Raw genomic sequence first — 22,458 nt, 5'->3', positions numbered from 1 at the left:
CTATGAGTAACTATATGTATGTATATGCTGTGCAAACATGAAATGTATTTATCATTGTGGCTTCTCAGACCTCATCCTCCACAGGCCTGTGCAGGTGTGTGAGCTCCCTCTGAAGCCACATGTGGCTACCGAGGACTTGAAATTGGCTAGTTTGAATTGAGATGTGCTGCAAGTGTAATATACACACCAGATTTCAGACTTAGTAGGAAGAAAAAAATTAGAAAATACCTTTAAAGAATAAAAAGTGAAAGAATATAAAATGCCGTTATATTACATAATAAAATTATTTTTATATCGATTACATGTTGAAATACTATTTTGGATATATCAGGTTAAATAAAGTCAAACTTACAAAAAAGCTCTCTTAAGGGATTTCAGCATCCTGGCATGCTTCCACATACCAAACTACTGCCTTCTGTTAAATGGAAATGATCTTCAAGGCCAAGGGCTGTGGATTACTTCTTTCATTTCTCTCCACAGCACCTGGTGCGTTGCTATATATGGAGGTTGATAACCAGCTGGCTAACTGTGGATCCTTTTGGTCAGAAACTGAGTTTTCTCTCAGTTACCTTTTAAAGCCCTATACCACTGAATACTTTAAATCCTCCTCACAGTCTGAATGAAGACACATGCACCCTTTTCATTTCTATATGTTCAGATACCAAAATAAAACAAAGAATCTAAATATCTTCTTATACCCTGTTTCCCCGAAAATAAGACCTAGCCAGACAATCAGCTCTAATGCGTCTTTTGGAGCAAAAATTAACATAAGACCCAGTCTTATATTACATTATATTATATAAGACCCGGTCTTATTTCATTATATTAATCTTTGCTCCAAAAGATGCATTAGAGCTGATTGTCCGGCTAGGTCTTATTTTCGGGGAAACACGGTATTTGATTTATATTTATTTCTTCCATAAGGAGTTTAGCATTAGGCAAATGGTGGGTTGGAGGGGAAGTGAGAGAACAAACTTAAAAGAATGGAAGAAATGAATTCATTAATTCTATGCTCAATACGCCTGGATATAATCAATCTGCAAGAAATGAATGTTGCATTTGGACTGAGACCAGCAGGAAAAATGTCTAATAATAACCTTGGGCAAAATTCCAGTTGACCAGAGTAAATGCCCAAGGAAGTCCATGTTTGTTTATTTTCACCAACACAGCACATTAAGTGTCTTGCTTTTAAAATGTACGCTACTCTAAGTGGCTAAATAGATGGCGATACTAGTAAAGGAAGCCATTGATGTCTCTGGAAATCCGGTCATCTTTTTGAGCACTAGCGGGTGAGCGTCCTACCTCTCAACTGACATAATGCACCTTCTGCAAGACAGCAGTCTCTTGGCACTGCTCCCCTTTGAAGTAAAGCCCGGAATGAACTCCTGCTAAAGTGGCATATCGAACCAGCCCGTTTTTATTTCCAAGGCCTTCTCAGTTGATCCATAGCACATCCATCTTCATGGAAGTGACTATTGCAGGCTAGAATTACAACTTCCTTCTGACAGCAGAATGAACTCCCAGAAGAACTCGACCAAGGTCGTTAACCAAATCCTTAAGCAGACAGTTTACAGGGTGGCTGGGCCTTGTTGGAAAGGGTATATGGAACACCCGCTGGGCCCAGAGGATTTGTCTGGGCTAATCTGAGGGTTAGGGAGACATGAGGACATAGTCCTTGCCCACAAGGAGTCCTCATCCCTCAGAAGTTGGGTCTCCAAGGAGGGCTCTTATTACACATATCGCCCAAGGCTACTCAGTTTCTCTTCTTGACAGTCAAGCTTATGAGTTTCCTTGCACCATGTTCAAGCAAGAAAATAGCAAAGAACAGAAAACAAGTGGAGGATCAAGAATAAACATTGAGGGAAGGCCGGTTAGCTCAGTTGGTTAGAGCACGGTGCTCTTAACAACAGGGTTGTCGGTTCGATCCCTGCATGGGCCATTGTGAGCTACACCCTACACAACTAGATTGAAACAACTACTTGACTTGGAGCTGATGAGTCCTGGAAAAACAGGCTTAAAATAAAAATAAGTAAAATAAAATAAACATTGCAAGAATGGAAAGAAGAGTTCTCGGAAAACATCTCAAGCCCAAGCAGCATGGTACATAAGGGTAATAAGATTACATTCCTAGTATATATGCTCTATCATAAAACGTAAATAATCTGTTGTTTGTTTTCTAATTTCTTTATCACTGTTATTTAATTCTATTCACTCCTCTCCTTTCTTATATTTTCTTCCAAGGAAAAATAAGGTGGCTGAAAAAACTACGGGTATATCTTTCAGAAAAAATTCCCCCTTGAACATGACTCCATTGTATCCTCATATACTTATCAATTTGCCACTTACAAGGACCTAAACTACAGATTGCTTTCAAGTCCTGTTTAGTTGGATATGCCAGCTTCCCGCTTTATTTCCTTAAAGAGCTATGCGAGTTTCTGTACTGGAAACCAGAGATACGGTGACGGCAAGACAGGTTTCTACTCAGCATCCCCATGGCAAACTTTGACTCGCTCTCAGGGAGTTCACCACTCTTTCCTTTCTGCCCCCACTGCACCTGGTAACACAACTCTTAGCACACTGAGCCCTTATCAACCTGTATGGAAACTATCTGTTTATGTTTCAGTCTATTCTCGACTCTCTAGATCACAAAGTACTTGAGGGCTCAGAGCTCAGCACATAGTAGGTACTCAATCAACATGGGCTGAGTTAAACTGGATCACAATAAACAACCTTCACTGTAAACAGTATAGAGACAAACACATGCAGACACAGGAACCCTGTACACACCTTCTTGACTGCCATGCTATACAGAAAACACAATGGTTCATTACAAAAAGCATTTTACACAATTGCTGAGATTCAAGTAAAATTTGTGTTTGCAGATAATAACACTCAGCGACATAAGTTCACCTTCTAGGACTTGCAGTAAAGCTTTATAGCCCTTACATACCCAGAAATTTCCTCCTACATTATCCCTAGGTAAAGTTAGGGTGAGTTTGGGAGCCAGTGTGTGCCTCAGCTAATACAATGAGAACCACGTTGGTAATTTGCTACATTTTTTTAAAGATGATGTTTTGTTATTGAGCCCCATTTCCTCTGAACTATGAATTCAAGTTTTGGTAACACATGGGAGAAGGAGCCTGTTCTCTGAAGGGAAATCTTTCATGTACTTGCCAAAGTTGGTTAAGCAACTCAGCAGCCACCCCCTGCTTGTGGTGCCAGTGACCCACGTGTAATTTGGGGAGATATGCTTGGGTGCTGGGAGATACACAGAATTTATATAATTTGAAATATGAAGATATTAGCAAAGCTAAAGATCAACAGAAACTACTAAAAACCTTAAAAAGAAATGCCAATTTAACATTTTCACCTGCCACTAAGTCTTTTGATCAACAAACTTTGTTATTAAGTAGTCAACATGTGCTTTAATTATTAAAGTTAAATCATTAGCAAAGGAAAGGTGGGCTCTGAAGTATAAATCTAAATTTAGAATATGCCCCTGCAGTGATCAAAGTTTGCTGAGAAAAGTTGCTTCAAAAAATGTAGTGTAGTGGTTTATAAATTGGATGAAGTCCCTATTTAAACAGAGCCAATTTTTAGTAGACCATAATAATGTTGGACAGCATGGAAAATTTTTATCAAAGGTAGACCAAACCAATCACTTTAACAGTATGACTTCTGTTCACCCTTAACACACACACACACACACACACACACACACACACACACACTTTAAACCAGAACTGCCAAAAAGATGGGAAGGGAATGTATCTCACTTAAGTGTGTGTTGTAGGGAAAAGATCTACTTTGCAGAGATACAGCTCTAGGTTCAAATCCCAACTCTATCCTTTCGAAGCAATGTGACTTTAGGGAAGTTGCCTACCCTCTCTGAACTTCAGTTTCTTCATTTCTAAAATGTAGGGGAGGTGGAGGTTTTACATTGCCAGCTTTGCATGGTTCTTGTGAGTTAACTCCAGGATGAGCTGTCACAAGTGAAAGTGAAAAGTATTTGAACTTTCTTCCTTCCCTTAATTTCTTCTGCCCATCCTATCAGGCAGAAACAACCAAGGAACAAAACAGCTGAAAGGCAAAAAGGGAAGGAAAAGAAGTGGGCAGGAGAGACTGAAATGATACTTAAACTGGAACCGGAGGCGGCCTCTCTCTCCCCTGCCATTTACCTGTCAAGAAGGTGTGTGATGCAAATTTGAACATTGGGTTTAACTTTTAAAAATAGTTTTTGGGTGATCTTGTAACAAGCTTTTAGCGGTCATTTTTTTTTTTCAGTGCTAAACCATTGGATGTTTACTAGCTTAAAGGACTCCATTGGTAACAAACTTATTGGGCTGGTTTGTATCCCATAAGAACATAGGTACTACATTGTGTATGCCATTCAGTAAGTGGCTTAAAGTGCTGGGGAGCATTTAATATTAAACTGCCCTAAGAAAATATATCTAAAAAATAGAAACACAGTGAACAAAAGCGTACAGAGCTCTAATATAACTTCCTTTGCTTTCGTGTATTAAGAAGTTGTTCTAAGCCTGCCTTTGAACCCTTATTAATCCTTATGTAGAAATAACAGTTCCAAGATGGGCTGGCTTTGGAATCTGTGAGCCCTCATTTTGGGAGTTCATAGAAAATGCTACACCACAAATCCTTTAAAAAAAAAATAACCTCTTCCAGGGTCAAACTCCACAGCCAATGAAAATGTTGTGCCAATGAAAATCTTTTAACTTGAGGGAAATCGCTGGAGAAAGGATAGCTCTAACTAGTGTATCATTTGGATCTGATAGTTCAAAGAGAGGTCTCCCCAAGTTCCCTAAGACTTCCGACCACAGAAAACCCACCACCCATTTGGTGTTTCTGATTCCTTGATGATAAAGGCTGAGATGACTGAGAATCAGTTACTGAGATGGAAGGAAGCTCTGAGTGCCCGTTTGCACTTTCATTATTAAAGGCACATAGCCCCTTTCTAAGTAAATGTAGCTTCCCCAGCTTCTCACACCTGAAGAGAAACCCTCACAGCGCATTCTGAAAATGTTTACAATTCATTTAAGGTACACATTATTTCTAAATACATCGTTGAGGGACTCTTTTACTTAGTTATTTTGAAATTTTCAAACGAATGGGGAAGTTTTGCTTCCATGTTCTTTTCATTATTCCAAAACTGGCATTAGGTACCAAAATTAGTTGAGGACTAAATCATTCCCTAGCTAGAATTTAGAACTTGACAGCGGCCCCATACCAAGCTTTGCGAAAAGAATACCATTTTCAAATTGCACTGTAGGATTTTTGTTTTCAAATAAGAACACACCTAAAAGGAAAAAAGCCATCCCCTCCTCCCCAGGCACAAAAACATAGCCAAGACCAAGCAGCCCGTTTCCTACCCAGCCGATACAATAATGCTTTGTAAGCTGAGAGCAGCGCCGGGTAGAGAAGCTAAGTATAAACAAGCTGAGAAGGATTAGGCGGTAGCTCCATTCTCATTTACATGAAAATCCTCTAAGCATCTTTTTCCTCGCTGGCTGCGAGCGCATAAGGAACTCTTTTGTGCCATAGTCACGCATACATTTGCATCCTTTGTCTTTACTTACCAGTCGAGGCTGTGGACATGTGTGCTCTATTTCCTCCATGGTTTCTGAGGGAGGCTCATTGGAAAGGGATTTTGGGATACCTGTTTCTGACTCAGCATCAGTGGTAAGTACTGGCATGGCCAGCGAATGCTCCCTCCAGCTATACACCCTCTGTCAGTCTCCTCACAGGCAGAGAATGTTTTCTTTGTCACGTATTTTTCTTTTCCTTACCCATCCCCCTTCTTCGTCCCTTCTTCTGTCTTCCCTGGGGAAAGTAAAAGAGGTTAACCCCCACCCCGCCCCTTTCCTTCTCGGAGAAGCCAAAAGGCAAGGCCTCAGTTTATCACTATAACAACAAGACGGCACTGGAGCGGCGGGTGCGGGATACAGTACCTTATTTGCATGGAGCGCGCTGGTTGGCTACTGTCATCATAGTACCACTCCGCCAGGGAGCCGCCGGGCCCCATTGGCTGGCGGGCAGTGCCCACGGGGCCCGAACTTGCTGCTTTTGTTTCTTCTGTTTAATTCTGTTGCAAAGGTCTGGGTCCACTCGGGGCAAAGAACCCGGGCTGCACTACCCAGATAAGATAAAAGCGCTTCCTGGGGTGGGGGCCCAGGACGCCTGGAAAAAGAACATAGCAGACCTCCACTAAAAAAGAACCACGTCCCCAGCCTGACCGTTTGATGTGCTGTAGTCAGAATTTTGCCAAATAGCAGTCATCCTGAAGACAAAGCCACTTTTGAGCCCAAACTCCCTGTGCCCATAATTGCCAGCTGGCCTCGGAGGGCCTCTCAGGGCATTCATTGTGGGCACCTGAGTATTCACCCCCTTGACTGCAACAAGAGCACGGGGCAGATCCCCTGAGCACGGGCGGATCCCCTGAGGCCTGGCATAGCCTGGAGCCTAGCTCTGGGGCTGCCCTGGCAGGAACTCTGAAGGAGGTAGATTGTTTTTGAGGACTTGCCTCCCACCTCTGACTGCCCTCCCCGATTGCTTCCTCCCTCAGCCACTGCTTCCCCTGCCCAGCTATTCTGAGTGTCCTCAGTATAAAGTCTTGCTGTTGTCTGCCCTTCAATACACTGTTCCAGTAGCTGGTCTATTATTCCTCTGCTCCCATTTTCTAAGCACCCTGCTCTCTGCAAATGCTCAAGGCAATCACAGAAATATCCCTGATGGGGTGTTAAAGAGGGTGTGCCCTTGGCGAGGATGGGGAGAAAAGGGAATCCTCTGCACTGTTGGTGGGACTGCAGATGGGTGCAGCCACTATGGAAAACAGTATGGAGGTATCTCAAAAATCTGAAAATGGAACTACCCTATGATCCAGCAATTCCACTCCTAGGTATCTATCCGGAGAAATCCAAAACTCTAATTCAAAAAAATTTATGCACCCCTATGTTTATTGCAGCACTATACACAATAGCCAAGACATGGAAACAACCGAAATGCCCATCGGTAGATGACTGGATTAAGAAACTGTGGTACGTTTATACAATGGAGTATTACGCAGCCATAAAGAAGAATGAAATCTTACCATTTGCAACAACATGGATGGACCTAGAGAACATTATATTAAGTGAAATAAGTCAGACAGAGAAAGACAAATACCATATGATCTCACTTATATGTGGAATCTAAAGAAAAGAATAAGTGAATGAACTAATCAGAAACAGTCTCAGAGACATAGAGGAAAAACTGAGGGTTGCTACATGGGAGGGGGGGGTGGGGATTAGAAAGCACAGTCAGTAACCACAAGATTGCCACGGGGTTACGAAAGTCAATTTGGGAAATGTAATCAATAATGTTGTAAAGATTTTGTAGGGTATCCGATGGACACTTGTCTCATTAGGGAGACCACCTGAGGGATGATGTAGATGCCTGATCACTGCACTGTACACCTGAAGCTGAAGCTGAACAATAATGAATGTCAACTACAAGTTTATATATATATATATATATAGTTTATATATATATATATATATATACATAGTTTATATATATATATAGTTTATATATATATAGTTTGTATATATATAGTTTGTATATATATATATATATATATATATACACAAACTATATATATATATATAGTTACAAAAAGCGGACTACAGCATTAGGAATAGAGACAGTGGAAAATGTAATGGCTCTGTGCAATGTTAGAGTGATAGTGGATGGGGGAGGGGGGTTGTCACCGTGTGAGGGATATAAATGATAAATGTCTAACTTTATTACATTGTTTTGTGCACCTGAAACTAATAAAAAATGTACTACATCTTAAATATTTAAATAAAAAGGAAGGCAAATGTTAATCTGAAAAAAAAAAGGATGTGCCTTGATGTCTAAATCCGCCAGGAATATCCCCCATTTTAAGAGGAACACACACTCAGAGAAAATAACTTAAGGCATTCATTCTAGTGAAATATCACACTTTTTTTATTAAAGTTTACTGGGGGACAATAGTAAAGTTACATAGATTTCAGGTGTACAGTTCTGTAATACATCATCTATATATCACATTGTGTGTTCACCACCCAGAGAATATCACACTTTTAATAACAATAAAAATCATGGTAACTGTTAGCATTTATTAAGCACAAGTACAGTGCTAAGTACTTTACCTAGATCTTATTTAATGTCCATAAGAACCCAAAGAAGTTGATCCTATTATCTCCATGGTACAGGTGAGGAAATTGCAATTTAGAGTAATTGCTCAGGGCCTTAAACTCATAAGCAATGGAGCTGGGATTGGAAGGAGAGGGGTTGGGGCAGGGATGCAGCAGGTGCAGTAGTAGAAAAAGCATGTAGGTAGGAGTCCTTTTAAGACAAGTCCCTGGTCTTCTAGATCTTTCATTTTAACCTATAGCAGTGGTTTTCATCCAAGTGTGGTCCAGGACCAGCAGTAGCACCAACATCAGATCACCTGGGAATGAAATGCAAATATTGGCCCCTCAAGACTTGATTCAGTAGGTCTGGGGTGGGGCTGGGATTCACATTTCTAACAAGTTCCTAAGTGATGCTGATGCTGCAAGTCCAGGGACCATTGCTTTGAGAACCAGTAATCCAAAGGATGGGATAAAAACACTCCGAACTCCCTCACAGAATTTGGGAGATCAAATAAAATATCATGTGAAAGCACTTTGTAAATTAGAATGTGCTATACTTCTATATGGGGGCATTCTTTTTATTACTCCTCAAATAAGGAGAGAGCTACCCTTAAAAGAAGAAAATGGATTCTGCGGCAGAGATTGACAGTTATATTGACATTCTGCTTTAAATCAGATTGACATCACTTGACATCTCCGTTATTATCTATGCTTGAGAGATCTCCAGTGATGCAAGAATTCCATTGACACTTGGGCCATCTGAAAAGGGGTCTTCCTATCTTTTCCTTCCTGTCCTATCTGCCTTCCTGGAAGCGCAAAACACCTCAAGCTGCAAGTTTAGCTCTATGAAGCCCTTCGATACATTTAGGAGCCCCTTTCCCACCTGTGCTGAGTGATGTGGGCGTGAGGTTGTTCATCTAATCTCAATATTTTCTTTGCCTTCCAGTAGTGATTCTCAATGTGTGGTCCCCCAAAAAGCAGCAGGGGCACCCCTGAGAACTTGTCAGAAACTCTCACTCCCCACCCCATACCTACTGAATCAGAAACTCGGGCAGTGGAGACCAGGAATCTGTGTTTTAATGAAACCTCCAGGTTTCGGAGGCATTCTGCCAAATACTAAAGTTTGAGAACCACTGTCTAGAGCTACATGATCTCGTTGGAAAGCACCTGATTCCCACTGTGTTCCGGGCCACTGAACTGCCAGCTTGGTTCCTGATTGGTCCTCTAATTCCCTCTCTAGAATGGGAGGATCCCTTGTTCCCCTGCCTATTTACCAGAATCCTGATGTCCAGCGAAGTCTTTGTGAACCCCTCTTGCCGAAGAACCTAGACTATGCCCTTATCACCCACCCCACACAGACTTTTGTGCCTCTAAGTGGGCGGATGCCGCCTTCCTGCCCTCGCCGTCTTCCTCTATCCCATCAAACCAAGATGCTGCCTCTCTGCCTCGAATGAGTATCTTCATTGCGTCACCCAAGTCAGACCCTTACTTATCACTGGCGCTGTGCTAAACCTAAGTCACACCTGACACACAGTCAGCCCAAGTCCTTGAACCTTGAGAATTAGACTTTTAACTGCCTTGAGGGCCAACTCTATAACTGCTAGTAATTCCATTTGCACGAATCCTACTCCAGTCTTGTCTTGGCTTCCTCGTGCCCCTGGCCCCACAGTCCAGTGTTTGAATTTCAGTCTATCTCCCAGTCCTAATGGACAGAAATACTCTTTTGGGCACCACTCTTAGATGGGTCCTTACCAGAGCCTCTCACTCCAGGGACAGAGTCTTGGCTGCTATTGCAACCGATCCAGGAACTTCTTAACAATACCTGAATGGGTGATTTTACCTTGGGGCCTTTGTAATGTTATTAAGATGATTAGCTGAGAATGGTCAGTTTATTCCACACTATGGAATTAAATATTCCATAACCCTCTCGGGGTTATGTGGGGGGGAAGGGGATGACTCTAAAAGGAAAGCAGAAGGGAGATTACTGGGGTGATGGGATTGTTTGTATTCTGATTATGGTAACAGTTACACGAATCTATACATGTGTTAACATTGTTAAAAACTCCATGGGGGGCATTTGTCAGTACATGCTAATAGCCTTTAGAATGTTCACACCCTTTGACCCAGGAATTCCCCTTGGGAATTTATCCCCAAAGAAATCATCAGAGAAGCACACAAACAATTATGTACAAAGATGCTTAATGAGGGAGGGGGGTGGTAGATGAGGGTAAAGGGGATCAAACATGTGATGATGGAAGTAGAACTGACTCTTGGGGAGTGAACACACAATGTGATATATAGATGATGTAATACAGAATTGTACACCTGAAACCTGTGTAACTTTACTAACAATTGTCACCCCAATAAACTTTAATAAAAAAATGGTTAATGCAGAATTACTTATAAAAGGCAAAAAAGATGCAATTTACAGCAATAGGAGGAATGGTTAAAATAAAAATAAAATACGTTCATATAATATAGTATTATACATGCATCAAGAGCTTTTGAAGAAATTTTAATGCTATAGGTACATGTTAACATTATGCAAGATGAGAAAAGTAGATTCCAAAAACTGAGCCCAATTATGGTTATGTACATGCGTAGGAAAATAGTATGGTAGGGAAATACACCAAGATGCTAACAGTGACATCTTTAAACTGTGGGATTATGGGGGATTTCTGTTGTGTTGTTTTTAATTATATTTTCTTGTCAATAACAAGTATTTAAAAATAAGAGCATAGTATATTGCCCTTATAATCAGAAAAAAAAAAGAATATTACCTCTCCTCCGCAAAGGCCTCAAGGGCTGGGTATGGGGTAGGGGTGAGGCAGGCAGAGATTTCCTACCACGTGAGAGAATAGTAAGGTGCCGGGACCCAATGAGGCAAAACAAAAAAACTGAAACTGAGGAATAAATGGGGGGGGGCCCTATCTCCAGTTAGCAGAAGCAGAGGAAACCCGTTGGAGGCAGGCTATTCAGAAAATCCCCAGGGAACGTTTGGGTACAGGCTCCTGTGTCTTGTAACCTCAGCAAGAAGGGCGTGGCTGTGGTGAGAACTTGTCAGCTCCGCTGGCCCTCACAAGCACCATCTATCGCTGCCATTTACCCAGTACCTCTTGTGTTCTTAGCCCTATGCCAGGGACTTGCCACTGGCACTTGTAATCCCCACAACACCTGATCAGATAGGGATTGTTGTCCCACTCTGCAGATGAGGAAACCGAGCCATAGAGTCCCTCACTTCAGCTTAGAAGAAACCTACAAATGACATCATTCTTCCCGCAAGCGTTCTTCACTTCAGCAACATCAAGTTGTTGAAAATGCCACTCCCAAAGATGTGCAGGGAAGAACTAAAATCATCCCTTTGGAGCAGAAGCTGTCAGAGCCTGCCCAATCCCACTGCCCCTGCCCCCCCACCCCTACCTCATCATTGTCGTCAACACCTGACCCACTGCCAACTGCCAGCACCTGCATCTCTCTGTCTGAGGACTTTCTCTGACCATGGAAAACCCCTGCCCCCTCACCCCTACCTCATCATTGTCGTCAACACCTGACCCACTGCCAACTGCCAGCACCTGCATCTCTCTGTCTGAGGACTTTCTCTGACCATGGAAAACCCCTGCCCCCTTCTTCCAACACCACCACGAGGCAGGGCTGAAGGGTGAGAAAATTAACAGCTCACACCCCCAAGAGCTCTCAACCAATAACTGACAAGAGTGAATGTACAAATACCCAAGTCCTCTACACTGACTCCGGAGCTCCCCAGTGGCAATTTCCAATCACCACCGTGGTAGCTGGCTCAACAGTGCACACTGTATCGGGTACCTTCCTTTCCTTGTCTCACTTGTGTATATTCCTATGGGTGTTTCCTGGGCTCACCTCCCAAATAAACTCCTTGAACTTGAATCCTTGTCTCACGGTCTGCTTCTAGGGGATCTCCAACTAAGACAGTTTTTCAGTGCCCCGTCATAAAGTTCTAATACGATGTTTCTTATGGCAAAACACCTTTCATATCTACATTACATATGGATGAAAATGAGTCATAACATTGCATATAAAAGCCTATTTTAATGTATTTTTTGAAACTAATAAAAGCCTATTTTTAAAGTAGGCATTACATTTAAGCTTTTCTTCTTTAAAAGTACCTTTCCCTTCCCTATTATTTTTCAATCTTTAATCTAGTCATGCTGCTAGAAATTTTATATCCATTGTATAAAAACATTAGGATAACCATACTGAAAATTTTAAATTATTTAGCTACAGTTTGTATGCCCCTACATATATTACACTGCTCTTAATATTTATCAAGGTCATATGTAAAACCTCCTGCACTCCATAGTCCTTCCCCCTTACCATCACTCCTGACACTGTTTCTTTCATGTTTCCTTTTTCTTTTTGACTCATTTTTTCTTACTGCTACGGATTCACCAAATAAGGAATTTACCATAAAGAAGAAAAGGAGGTGGAAAAAACAAGACAAAGTTGACAAAAGAATTTCAGGTTACCCAGAAACCATTATTACCTTCTATGGAATTTTGTTACTTTCATGTTCTATTTTGAGCCACTTCCCCAGTTTTCCACATGTGACTTATGGTTTGGGCCTAAAATCAGATAGTTGTGGGGACAGAGTCCCAGAGAGCAGTTTCCAGGCTCTCAACCTCACGTGGAAAGGTGCTGGCTTGGGTAGTAGGTGGCCATCAGCTGTGACTAGTTGGCCATCAGCTGTAACCAGTTAGCCATTAGCCACTAATATAACTGCCATGGCTAAGCTAGCAAGCGCAGATTGCAGCTAGCAAGTGGGGTTGGTTGGTTGGCAGAGAAGCAGATGGCAGATTGCAGATTATGTTGATCCTACTTCCTGTATCTCGACCGGCTGCCAGGGAGAATAGGGTGCAGGAGGACCCCTTGTTGCGGTACTGGCAGATTTTTGCTTCTGTGTCTCGACCAGCCGCCATCGAGAATATAGTGGTATGACTCCCCTATCTATGGCTCCGTTGTTGTTCCTTCTTGGCCTCACCGTATCCTGCGTTCTTGTGCGGGGAGTGGGAGCTGAGTCCCTGCATTACAATAGTCCAGAAAAAATTCCACCATACTAAGCAATGAAACCCATGCATAAATCCTTTTCACCCACTCCAGGAAAATTATGGTAACAAATTTTTTTCAGTGTAAAGCATTTCACCCCTCACTTGGTGCTTTTACACATTGAATTATATCATAATAACACTCTGAGACTGACGACTATTAATACTGAAAAATTTCAAATGAGTAAACAGATTCAGAGAGGCTAAGTGACTTGAGCAAGGTCACACAGTAAGTTGCAGAAGTAGCACTTGAATCCAGGTCTCTTGAATCAAAGTTCACTCTATTTTCCACCAAACTACACTGCCTCACTCTTTGATACAGTTATATTTGCTCTGTTAACAAGATTGCTGAGCTAACTCATGGGTATCTCATCATCCAAAATAATCCCTTCACTCTGCTACTGAGTTCATGTAACATGAAGCACTCTTCACTTGTATTTATTTAGTTCATTTCATATTTCTGAAACCATGGACCTGGCTGGACTCATTGTTGATGCTTGAATTTACTTATGACAGAAAAATAAATACAGATGCATTGCCAGATTCACCAGTGGGTCAAGGTCCAGGTTGATTACAGGTCTATGACCTATAAAGGGCCATTAGGGGAAAAAATAATGGTCAGACATAAAAAGTAGTCAGAGCTTCAAAACGTATTTTTTGAAAATCAAAATCAAGACGATAGAATGAAAGTACTTTAGTTTCTTCTTAACATGGATTTTCTTCTTTTTCCAGCTTCTATAATAACTCCCACAAAGAATTGACTTTCACTCATTCGACCAAAATTTATTGAGTTGTAAGGTGCTGGGGGGAGCTGCACAGACCCAACAGGACAAACCTACTGCATGAATGCAAATGCCGCTAACGAAACATCATCTTACATCTTATATTTAAAAGAAAGAAATATCTGACATGAGTCGGAGAGATGAACAGTAAGGAGCTCTAGTTCCTTAGCACTCAAGACACCATACCATAATGGCTGTGCCTGTGTTTGAGAAGGTCCTAAAAGAGATGTTTGTTTTTACCAAATTAAAATTTCTTTATCTAAATGATGATGATAAAATCTGTTGTAAATATGATACATTTTGTTTTGCTGTATCAAAATATGATAGCAGCTTTTTATTTTGCATAAATTAAAGTTGCCCTTAGCTGAATAAATCATTCTTATTGACATTAGCAGCTGTGTAGTCAGTAAGGAATTATTGTTGCTATTACTTGGTGGTATTTATGAACACTTTTATTTTCTAAGTGCTTTACAATCACTTATTGTCTAATTAATAGCTAATCATCTGTTTACAAGTAATAATCACACATGTAGTGCAGTTTAATCAAAACTCCAAATGCAGCCTCCATCATACTCAAGAATGTTGTGCAAATTTTGGTCCCTCCTTGATGTGGTTTGGGTCCAGACATACGGCTGAAACAAATAATACAACAGAAAAAAAAAAAAACGAATAAAAATTCCTCACCTGGATTTGAGCATAATTTGGATTCACAATGTTTGTGTGCCAAATATACTATCTAAATGTCAGTGGATAAGTCAGAATATAGGTAATTTTCAATACTTAATGACTCAATTACACAGACATATAAAAATTTTAATTTATTTAAGTCACACAATTGGATGATAGTTTGTAATAAATGTTCAAGGGCAGGCACTGACTTAACATTGGAACTGTTAGTTACGATCACCGTTTCAGTGATTTTCATGAAAAAGATCAAAGGTAGCAAAGGTGGCTCAGGGACCTTCAAGGTTAATTGAACCAGGTTCATGTCTAGACCAAGCTACGGCTAGTACAAACACCTGTCAGTCTTAATTAGCCAGTGAAAGTGGATGTACTGTTCTGGCTCTTTAGTCTCCCCAAGTGTTATTCTATAAGCAATTATGGGAACCATGAAAGGATTTTTTTTAAACAGGTGAATGATATGCATAATAGTCTAGGTTTTTTCCCCTCTAGGATAAATTTTCGTACAATTGCTGAGTCAGAGTACTTGCATTTTTTTCAGGTTTTATATACATGTTTTCTGATACAATTATCAAATTGTCCTCCAGAATAGTTGACCAAATTTACACTTCTGATATTCATAAAGAGCTGTCTTTCATGGTCATTGATCTGCCATAACCAGTTTTCTTCCTGCTTGCTTTCTCACCAGGCAGTTTCCCAATACTGCAGCAAAAACTGGTGTCCTAACCATCATGCCCGTGGCCTTCTCAATGTGATCCACATGCGCGTGGCTATCAAGTGAGTAATCAAGACACTGATGTCCAGATGGATCAATTCATTCACAGGTAAACTATTATCACAATCCTTGGGCTTTATACTAATTGATTTTGAATGGCATGGACTCCAAAGTGAAATCCGCACTCAGAAATCTTTGAATGCTCAAAGAGAGATTAGGTTTAATCTTCTCTATTAGTTTCCAATTGCTGCTGTAATAATTTACCACAAAGGTAGTGGCTTAAAATAACACACATTTAGCATCTTAAAGTTCTGGGGGGTCATAAGTCAGAAATGGATCTCAGTGGACTAAATTCAATGTTTCGGCGAGACTGCATTTCTTCTGGAGACTCTAGGAGAAAATCCGTTTCCTTGCCTTTTCCAGCTGCTAGAGCTGCCCTCATTACTTGGCTCATGGCCCTCTTCCTTCTGTCTTCAAATCCAGCCATTGCATCACTACAGCGGCTGCTTCAGTAGTCACATCTTCTCTAACTCTCCTGCCTGCCTCTTTTACTCAAAAGGATCCTGTGATTCCATTGTGCCCACCTGGATAATCCAGGATGATCTCTCTCATCTTAAGGTTTTTAACTTAATCACATCTGTAAAATCCCTTTTGCCATGTAGAGTAACATCCTCTCAGGTTCTGGGAATTAGAATGTAGACATCTTGGGGGTGGGGCATTATTCTGCCTACCACACCTTCCTTAGCACGAGCTGGACCTGGAATCTTATCTCCAGAGATTTGAATAATACACTGTCTCTAATTTTAATACTTAGTAATTTATGAAACCCTACTCTGTGTCAGGCACGGGTACTATACCAGATTTGCAGATAAGAATCAGTGTTTAGAAAAGTAATTCACCCAAGGTCACAGGTCAATGGCAGAGCTGAGTTTCAAACTCAGGCCTGTTGGACCTCAAAGCCCCTGCTCCTGCTTATAGGGGCATACGCTGCCCCATACCTCAACAGTTCCCATGCTCTGCTCAGTTTGTTCTCTTTGCATAGCCCTCATATTGAAAGCTTTTCATTTAGTTTGATGTTAAATGATACAACCTAGCTACATAAAACCTTTTATTAAGCCTGTCATGCAGGAACTCTGGTCCCACTCCCTGCACAAGAACGCAGGATATGGTGAGGCCAAAAAGGAACACCAACGGAGCCATAGATAGGGGAGTCATACCACTATATTCTCGATGGCGGGTGGTCAAGACACAAAAGCAAACATCCGCCAGTACCCCAACAAGGGGTCTTCCTGCACCCCAGTCTTGCTGGCAGCCAGGCAAGACACAGGAAGTAGGATCCACATGATCCCCAATCCGCTGACCGGTTCTCTGCCTGCCAACCAACCAACCACCCAACGTAACCATGGCAGTTATATCAGTGGCCAATTGGCTAACTGGTTACAGCTGATGGCCAACCACTACCTGAGCCAGCACCTTTCCACGTGGTGCCAAGAGCCTGGAAACTGCTCTCTGGGACTCTGTCCCCACAAAGCCTCTATAAATCTCATATTTGACTCATTCCTACATGCCAGTGGACAATGTCATCATGAAATACTTATACAAGATGATGTCTCCACATCCTCTAATAAATCTTCCAAAAAGTAGCCTCAGATGGGTTCTTCCTCCGTAACACAAGTATAGGTGGACACTCCAGGTCATCTTCTCTGTGTGTAAAATATAAATCTCTGAATAATATCAGCTGGTGTCAGTGAGAAATCATCTTTCCAAAGGCCCACAAATATATGAAAAACCTTATTCTTGAAAAAAAGAGAGCCTAACACTTTAGGGGTCTGAGTTCATGTCTTAATAAAGTCTCTCATCTTCTCTGCTTCGTTTCCCAAGGTTCTTAACCTCGGCAGTACATCAGAATCACCTGGGGAGCATTCAAAGCCACCGAAGCCTGGTTCCCACTCCCTAGAGATTCTGGCCTCACTGACCTGGGGCACAGTATCAGGACTTTTAAAAATGCAGAGCCTCCCTCCCCCTCCACCAAAAAAAAAAGCTGAGAACCACATGGTAAAGCAGGGATGATGAGAGACTTTATTTATTTTTTTAAAAAGTGTATTTATTTTTCAAGGAGGGTGCAGCTCACAATGACCCATGCAGGAATCAAACCAGCAACCTTGGTGCTACCAGCACCACACTCTAACCAACCGAGCTACCCAGCCACTCCCAATGAGAGACTTTATTAAGATATGGATTTTGACTCCATTAGGCTCTCTTTTTTCCCCTCAAGAATCTCTATATTGTTTGCATCAAAAGAAATAAACGCTATTTAGTGTATGTGTCTCAAGAAACTGGCTGTGTAAAAAATGTCAATGTGTCCAAAAGCAATCATTTTAAACACCTAGTCTACTTAAGTACTAGGTGAAGAGCTCTGTCGGATGACTCATTAAAGGTGTTTGAGAGTAATTATATACAGTCAATGGACTTCCACAGAAGCTCATCCTTGCTACAAGAAAAAATTCTCTTGAGTAAGCAAGCATAGAAAAGCACACTTTCAAAGAAAAATAATCCCTTATTTCTGCAAAATAGTCTGGATAAGCTCACCATACCATTCAACTGTAGGAACTCAAAAGGAGCAAAACTATTAGCATTAAACCATGGCAGTCCCTAGCACGTATAATACCACCACAGCTCAAAACATTTTTGGAATAATTCTGTTGAAATTTTCATCATGGCAACTTTATAAAGCCATTTATGAAAAATCAGTTATGATGTAATCAAATCGGAATTTTTCTGATCCTTAGAGGTATTAACCAGATTTATCATTTACCTATAAAACTATCAATTGCCTTTGGTTGTTTCAAAAATATCAGAAATAACCCTCAGTGATGACTGTGACCTCTGAGATATCCATTAAGAACAGAGGACTAGTCTGTTCTGGCAAGAAATTCCTGAAGGGGGGCCGGCCTGGTGGCTCAGGCGGTTAGAGCTCCATGCTCCTAACTCCGAAGGCTTCCGGTTCGATTCCCACATGGGCTAGTAGGCTCTCAACCACAAGGTTGCCGGTTCAACTCCTCGAGTCCCGCAAGGGATGGTGGGCTCCGCCCCCTGCAACTAAGATTGAACACAGCACCTTGAGCTGAGCTGCCTCCTGGATGGCTCAGTTGGTTGGAGCGCGGGCTGTCAACCACAAGGTTGCCAGTTCAATTCCTCGACTCCTGCAAGGGATGGTGGGCAGCGCCCCCTGCAACTAACAATGGCAACTGAACCTGGAGCTGAGCTGCGCCCTCCACAACTAAGACTGAAAGGACAACAACTTGACTTGGGGAAAAAAAAAAGTCCTGGAAGTACACACTGTTCCCCAATAAAGTCCTGTTAAAATTTAAAAAAAAAGAAATTCCTGAAGGGCTAGAGATCTTAAGCGAGGAAGGAGACCTTCTTATAGTGCAGAGGTCCTCAAACTTTAATTTGGCTAAGAAACACCTGGAGAACTTGTTAAACTTCAGTTTCCCAGAGATTCTGATTCAGTAGGCCAGGGCAGGGCCCATCAATGTGACATTCCCACAAGCTCATAGGCGTTGCCAGAGGCCCACACTTTGAGTAACATTGTTGTAGAGCAAAACTGTGAAAATAAAAATACTCACGTGAATATATAAGTTCTATTATCCTCTTTTTAAAAGGATAGAAACTGTCAAAGAGACTCAGGAGACAACTTGGAGAGACTCCTGCCAGCCAGAGATGGAAAGTTTCTGCATCAATAAGAACTGCAATGGATTGAAATCCATCAAATATGTTTAAATCCATGAATTCATCATACTACAAAAGAAATCGCAAACAAACTAAAAACCTCAGTTGTCTGCATGGGAAGATGCAAGGGAACAAGTGCATTATTTTGAAAACTGGGAGCTAGCGGGAAAGAATCAAGCATTTATTTTACCCTTCCTCTACAAACTGTACCTCTGAGTGACCAAATAGTAAGTAAGGGGAAGTGTATTATCTCAGAATGAGTAATGAAGAAGGTATGAAGGTAATGAAGAAAGTAATAAATTAGACGATCCCTATTTTATAACCCCCAATGAATGATTGGATCTAGGCATTGAGCACCAACAATTGCTAACATGACAAAAAGATAGACAAACCCAGATGTTATATACTCCTGATAGAAATGCATGTACCATCTATAAAGAGTTTGCCAAGTCAACAGAACCTGGCTTTGATCTGAGACCAATTGATGGGAAATACATAGGGGGTAAAGGAGCGTGTTAACACCACAGGGATGCAATCAGAGAAATCCACATTGTGGGAAGCCCTATTGGACAAACCTAGTTTTTGCAAGCAAAAAATTGCAAGAAACCTATGGATTAAATGAGATCTAAAAGACACAGCAATCAATTGCAATGTATAGGCCATATTAGAATTTAATTCAAAACACTGTGAAAAAAATAACGTTTATGAGACAATTAGGAATTTGAGCTATTTCTGGATGAGATCACCAGAGATCACCACCACCATCAATATTTCATGTATTTCCTTCCTGGTTTTTTTTTCTGTACTTAGATTTTCCCTCAACTACAAGATACCCTCAACTATCTTATTCAAATAAGAAAGAAAGTAAGTGGAAAGCCTCCATCCATGAGGACATTTTTGCTATGACTTTACTGTGCTTCAGGGCATCTAGGATGATGGGGAGAAGGCTTTGTCCTGTATACTCAAGTATATTGGGAGGAAATGAAAAGGTTTGGTGTGATGAAGGAAAGGGACATTTGGGGGAAACAGGTGGGAGGGCAAGGTTGTTGGCTTCAAATCTCAACCAATCAATCAGTCAATTAAATATTATTGGGCTCCTGTTATGTGCCAGCACATACGGTAGTGAACAGAACATATGGTACTTCTGCTCAAGTGGAGGTAACAGTCTGGGAGGGAAAAATATTAGTAGTAGTAGTAACAATAGTAACAATAGCAATAGCTAATATTCATGATGAATCTACTATGTGCCAGTTAAGGTTTACTTTTCCTGTTAGTTTTTTTTTGTCTTTTTTTTCTAAGTATAGTTGATATACAAATATTATATGGTTTCACTTATATGTGGAATCTAAAAAACAAGACAAACAAAAACAAACAAAACAAACCAGAAACAGACTTGTAGATACAGAGAACAAGCCCATACAGAGGGTTCCAAAAAGTATAAACACATTTTAAGAAAGGAAAAAACTATTAATTGTAATACTCAATATATACCGATAACGGAAGATGAATACAAGTCACATTTGACTTCTGCAATTACAAGAGGTGCTCAAAGTGGTTACCGTCAGCATCCAGACACTTCCGATTACGGTGAACTCCTGCTTGAGCATAAATAAAGAGCACATCTCTTAAAATGTGTATACATTTTTTTTGGCACCCCTGGTAGTTGCCAGAGGGGAGGGGGGGCAATTTCTAATAGCCTCCTCACTTCTGTTGAGGCACAGGGCTTCCTGCCCTGCCCACCTCAGTACAGAACTGCAGAATAGAAAACCAGTTAGTTGCGATCTATAATGGGCTCCTCAGCAATCGGAGTTGAGATCATCCAGCCTCCTTTGTTTCCTTGTTGTCCTTTTTGGTGTTTGGGACAAGGAGTACAGGAAGCTGGCATGATTAGCTGGCATAATTGGCTACCTTTCTTTCACTGTCCATGTAAGTCATAAACTGAATCCAAAGTGACTCAATGTACTTTTTACCTGTCGAATCAGTCAGACGTTGACTTTGGTTTTGCCTTGTTTTGTGTGTGTATGGGACACACATACAAACAATTATCCAGCCCAAAATGTGAATAATGCCAAGGTTGAGAAGCTCTAGGTAAAACAATATTGGTCAAGAGTTGATCATTGTTGAAGCTAGGTGAGGAGTCCATGAACAGCTCAAACGGGAAGATACTGTTTTGTCTAATTTTGCACATGTTTGAAACTCTCTATAATAAAAGTTGTATTTTTAAAAAAACAACAACATAAAAATTGGTCACCTTGCTTTATTAAATACCTAGCACTTTAAGTGCACATTCTGAGGCAGTAAGCGAAAATGCACAAACTTTGCCGGCAGACTTCTTGCTCCACTACTAAGTTGCAAAATGTCTTCTTAAGCAAATGATTTAGACTCTTTAAGCCTCAGTTTCCTCACCAATAAACTAAGGCTAATAATGCCCCTGAGGGTTTTGTAGGAGTTAAATATAAGTAAAATGCTTAGCTGAGTTCCTTAAATAAATACCTTTATTAGACCTTCTTCCTTTGTTCTTTATGTCTACTACTTTTCAATACAGAAATACAAAGAGTCCTTCTTATCTGGAAAAGTAATTTTTGATTCAATCAATTTATTTTCCAATAATTCCCTGGAAAATGGAGATGGTCCTGATATGAAATGTTTGTTCTAAGGGTTTAAAACAGCAAACCCTGGAGGGACGGCGGGAGGGGGGGAGGATGGGGAGTGAGAAGGAATGTATGAGGTTAATTCAGTAGTTCTCAATCCAGCATGATTTTGCCCCACAGGGAACATTTAATAGTGTCTGGAGACATTTTTGGTTGTCACGACTTGGGTAAGGGGTACTATTGGCATCTCTTGGTGAGAATCCAGGGATACTGCTAAACATCCTAATATATGCATGGGATTGCTCCCCACAACAAAGAATTATCTGGCCCAAAATATCAGTAGTACCAAGGTTGAGAAATCCTGGGCGACTGTGACCAAAACACCTTGATGAAGCTTTTCCTAGGTAATTAACTTTGCCTTTCTTTGTTCTTATTACCCAACACATACAGGTTATTAAATGCATGCTCAGGAGAAATCATTCAAGATGTGATTACTCTAGCTCTGTGGCCCTAATTTGTTATTCATTTCTTTATGAGGAAAAAAATCTAAGTGGTGTTCTGATTTCATTGCCTTTGAGTTTCAAATAGCAAACTCAAAGCATGCACTGATTACCTTCTTAATTAATAGACTAGTGAAGGCTGGGCATCACTTTATTAACTAGTGGGAAGGATGTATCACCTCCCAACATCTCAGTAGTCTTAATTCCC

General features: G+C 41.0%; 1 protein-coding gene across 6 annotated transcripts in view; it reads right to left on the bottom strand.

The window, feature by feature from the left end:
• PCYT1B (phosphate cytidylyltransferase 1B, choline) overlaps positions 1–22,458 on the bottom strand; it is a 115,740-nt gene that overhangs the window by 87,111 nt on the left and 6,171 nt on the right. For 2 of the 6 annotated variants that reach the window (XM_033113145.1, XM_033113142.1), the window contains exon 1: positions 5,592–5,911. The exons of 2 other annotated variants lie outside the window; for them this stretch is intronic. In XM_033113145.1, the coding sequence (XP_032969036.1) occupies positions 5,592–5,708 (117 nt within the window). In that variant the 5' untranslated portion in view covers positions 5,709–5,911. Of the gene's footprint in view, positions 1–5,591; positions 5,927–22,458 lie in introns of those variants that run through there. 2 more of the 6 variants (XM_033113139.1, XM_033113144.1) reach the window with 2 other exon arrangements.

Source organism: Rhinolophus ferrumequinum, chromosome X (genome assembly GCF_004115265.2).
Source record: "Rhinolophus ferrumequinum isolate MPI-CBG mRhiFer1 chromosome X, mRhiFer1_v1.p, whole genome shotgun sequence".
NCBI lineage: Eukaryota > Metazoa > Chordata > Mammalia > Chiroptera > Rhinolophidae > Rhinolophus > Rhinolophus ferrumequinum.
The sequence above is the reverse complement of the archived record's forward strand: the minus strand, read 5'-3'. Positions and strand labels throughout refer to the sequence as shown.